Source organism: Arachis ipaensis, chromosome B07, assembly GCF_000816755.2.
Source record: "Arachis ipaensis cultivar K30076 chromosome B07, Araip1.1, whole genome shotgun sequence".
In the NCBI taxonomy this organism is placed as follows: Eukaryota; Viridiplantae; Streptophyta; class Magnoliopsida; order Fabales; family Fabaceae; genus Arachis; species Arachis ipaensis.
This window is the reverse complement of record NC_029791.2, coordinates 32,374,211-32,376,686: the sequence shown is the minus strand read 5'-3', so window position 1 is coordinate 32,376,686 and position 2,476 is coordinate 32,374,211. Positions and strand designations below refer to the sequence as shown.

At 31.6% G+C, this 2,476-nt stretch overlaps 1 protein-coding gene across 1 annotated transcript in view; it reads left to right on the top strand.

Moving 5' to 3' along the window:
* LOC107607125 (inositol oxygenase 2-like) overlaps window positions 1-802 on the top strand; it is a 2,787-nt gene extending 1,985 nt beyond the window's left edge. The window contains exons 8-10 of the mRNA XM_021107764.1: window positions 108-186; window positions 428-509; window positions 609-802. Coding sequence (XP_020963423.1) covers window positions 108-186; window positions 428-509; window positions 609-635 — 188 coding nt within the window. The 3' untranslated portion in view covers window positions 636-802. The remainder of the gene's footprint in view (window positions 1-107; window positions 187-427; window positions 510-608) is intronic.

The following is a 2,476-nucleotide window of genomic DNA, read 5'->3' as shown; positions in this document are numbered from 1 at the left end:
CAAATATCATTCTTTCTATCGTAAGTTTTTATATCCATCTATAAAAATTTTGCAAGTCAAGTAGCCATTAACCCTTTGTGATAATGATGTATAACCTTGTATTGCAGCTTTACATAAGGAAGGTGCATACTCTCATCTCATGAATGATGAAGATCGTGAGAACCTAAAATGGCTCCACATTTTCAAGTAAGTTCGTGTTTAACTTAAATGTATCTTTTTTTTTCCACATATTCTTATGCTTCTTGTTAATTATATCACGAGTAATATTATATGAGTAACAAAATTTATTATTAACACTTAGCCAACATTAAACTATAAATACTAAATTATAAATCATAAACTATAAATCTTAAATTCTAATCTAATACAAATATGATCCAAAATATTGAGCTCTAATATCTCATATATCACTCGTAATTTTGTGTAGCAAATATGATCTGTATAGCAAGAGCAAAGTGTTAGTTGATGTTGAAAAAGTTAAGCCATACTATCAATCCCTCATTGAGAAGGTGAGACCAAATTTTATAGTTTTTTTTTTTAATTTAATATTCTGTGTTTTAGTTTAACAATTTGGGGTTCTTATTCTTTTATTGTGACATGGTTTACAGTATTTTCCGGCAAAGCTTAAATGGTGAATGGTGTATGGTGAAGCCTCGCAATATATATAGCATGGAATGCAGAGAATTGATCAGTTGTTTCTTCCTGGCAAGCATGTTACATAATTTATTTTTAGTTGATCAATCCGTTGCATTTCTTGTCTTTTTAAGTTGCATTTGCAAGGATGTAAATTGACTAAATTCATGTAATAAATGCATTATGTATTTGTATTTTGCAAACAAATAAATATATACTACTACATATTTCTTTCAAGCGTTCGTTCGCAGTTTATATTCTTAATTTTAATATGTTGCACTACGGATAAGAGAGGGAATTTACGGTCTCATACTATGAAAACAATGCAAATTGGAATTTAATATTTGTACAAGGTTGCGAGCATCGAATCGGTCAATAAATCGGTAGAGTGACTGATTCAATAATTTAAAAGTTTAACTAAAATTCAACTGGTTTAACTTAAAATAAATTTATTAAAAATTTAATATACAAATTTTAAACATTTAAATTCAATAATTTCTTAACTAATAAAATTCAAAATTTTATAATTTTATATAATAACTTGTTCATATTTTATCATTAAAATTTCACAAAATAAAAAATTCTAAATAACTTTAAGTTCTAATAAAGTAATCAGTAATTAACTAATCAACAATACACATCACATCAGCAACAAAAGTTTAGTATTAAAAAAATTTCAATAATAATTTCTAATAATCAAATAATTAGAAACAATGAAAAATACAAACTTATATAGAAACTCAAATCATCAACAACAAAATTCAGGATCACAACAAATTTTAACGACAACTTTTAATTAAGTATTCAATAGCAAAAACTCAGAATCCAAAAACAAAAAACTCAGCATCCAAAGCCCAGAAAATCCAAAACCAAAAAATAACAAAAAAATCAAAACTAAATTCAAAATCATATTAGCAACAATCCTACTCCAGAATACAAAATTAACAAAATTGCAACAACACTAAAAAAATCAACAACACAAATTGAAGCAGCAGTGCTTAGCGAGGGAGGAAGGGAAGTGACGACGAGGGAGGAAGGATGTGACCTCGGACAGAAAGAGAAGGGGCTTAAAGATAGAGGCTTGACGCGAGGACAAAGATGACGATTTTAGGGCCGACAACGACGACGACAGAGACTGGCTTGAGGACAACGACGGAGACTGCGATGCCAACAGCTTCGAGCACGACTTCTAGCAACGTCGAGGAGAAGATGAAGGCCGAGACAGAGGAGACGAGCGGCAACACAAGGCGAGTTGCGATGGAGGAGACGAACGGCGAGAAGTGGGACGACGACTGGAGCAGATGCGACAGCGGTGGTGAGATAGTGGTGGACATGAGTTTGGTGATGGAAAAGACGATCGGTGAAAAAGGGGGTTAGGGTTGGGTCCTCAGAGAGTCAGAGAGAGAAACAGGTGGGGGTAGGTTCTGTGGGGTTTTTTTTATATATATAAATCCGAACCGGTAACCTAAAAAACCTGATTCCGTCAGTTCACCAGTTAACTGTCAGTTTGTCTAATTTTTTTATCAATTTTTTTAGGACAATTTCAGACATCAAATGGATCGGCCAGAAGACCATTTTCTGGTTAACCTGATCGAATCGGTCGATCTAATCCGGTATTCAAAACATAGATTTGTACAATGTATTTATGCGTTGTGGCATTTTAGAAAGGAACAAATCAATATTAAAAGAAAATGAAAACGAAAATCATTTTCATAAAGTAAAATTAAAAAAAAATTGAAAATTTTTACGTTGTTTTCTATGGGCAATTTTGGAAAGAAGAGGTTTCTATTTCTTCTTTAGTTTTGATTTTATTTTTAATTTGCGTACGATAGAATAAATAGTT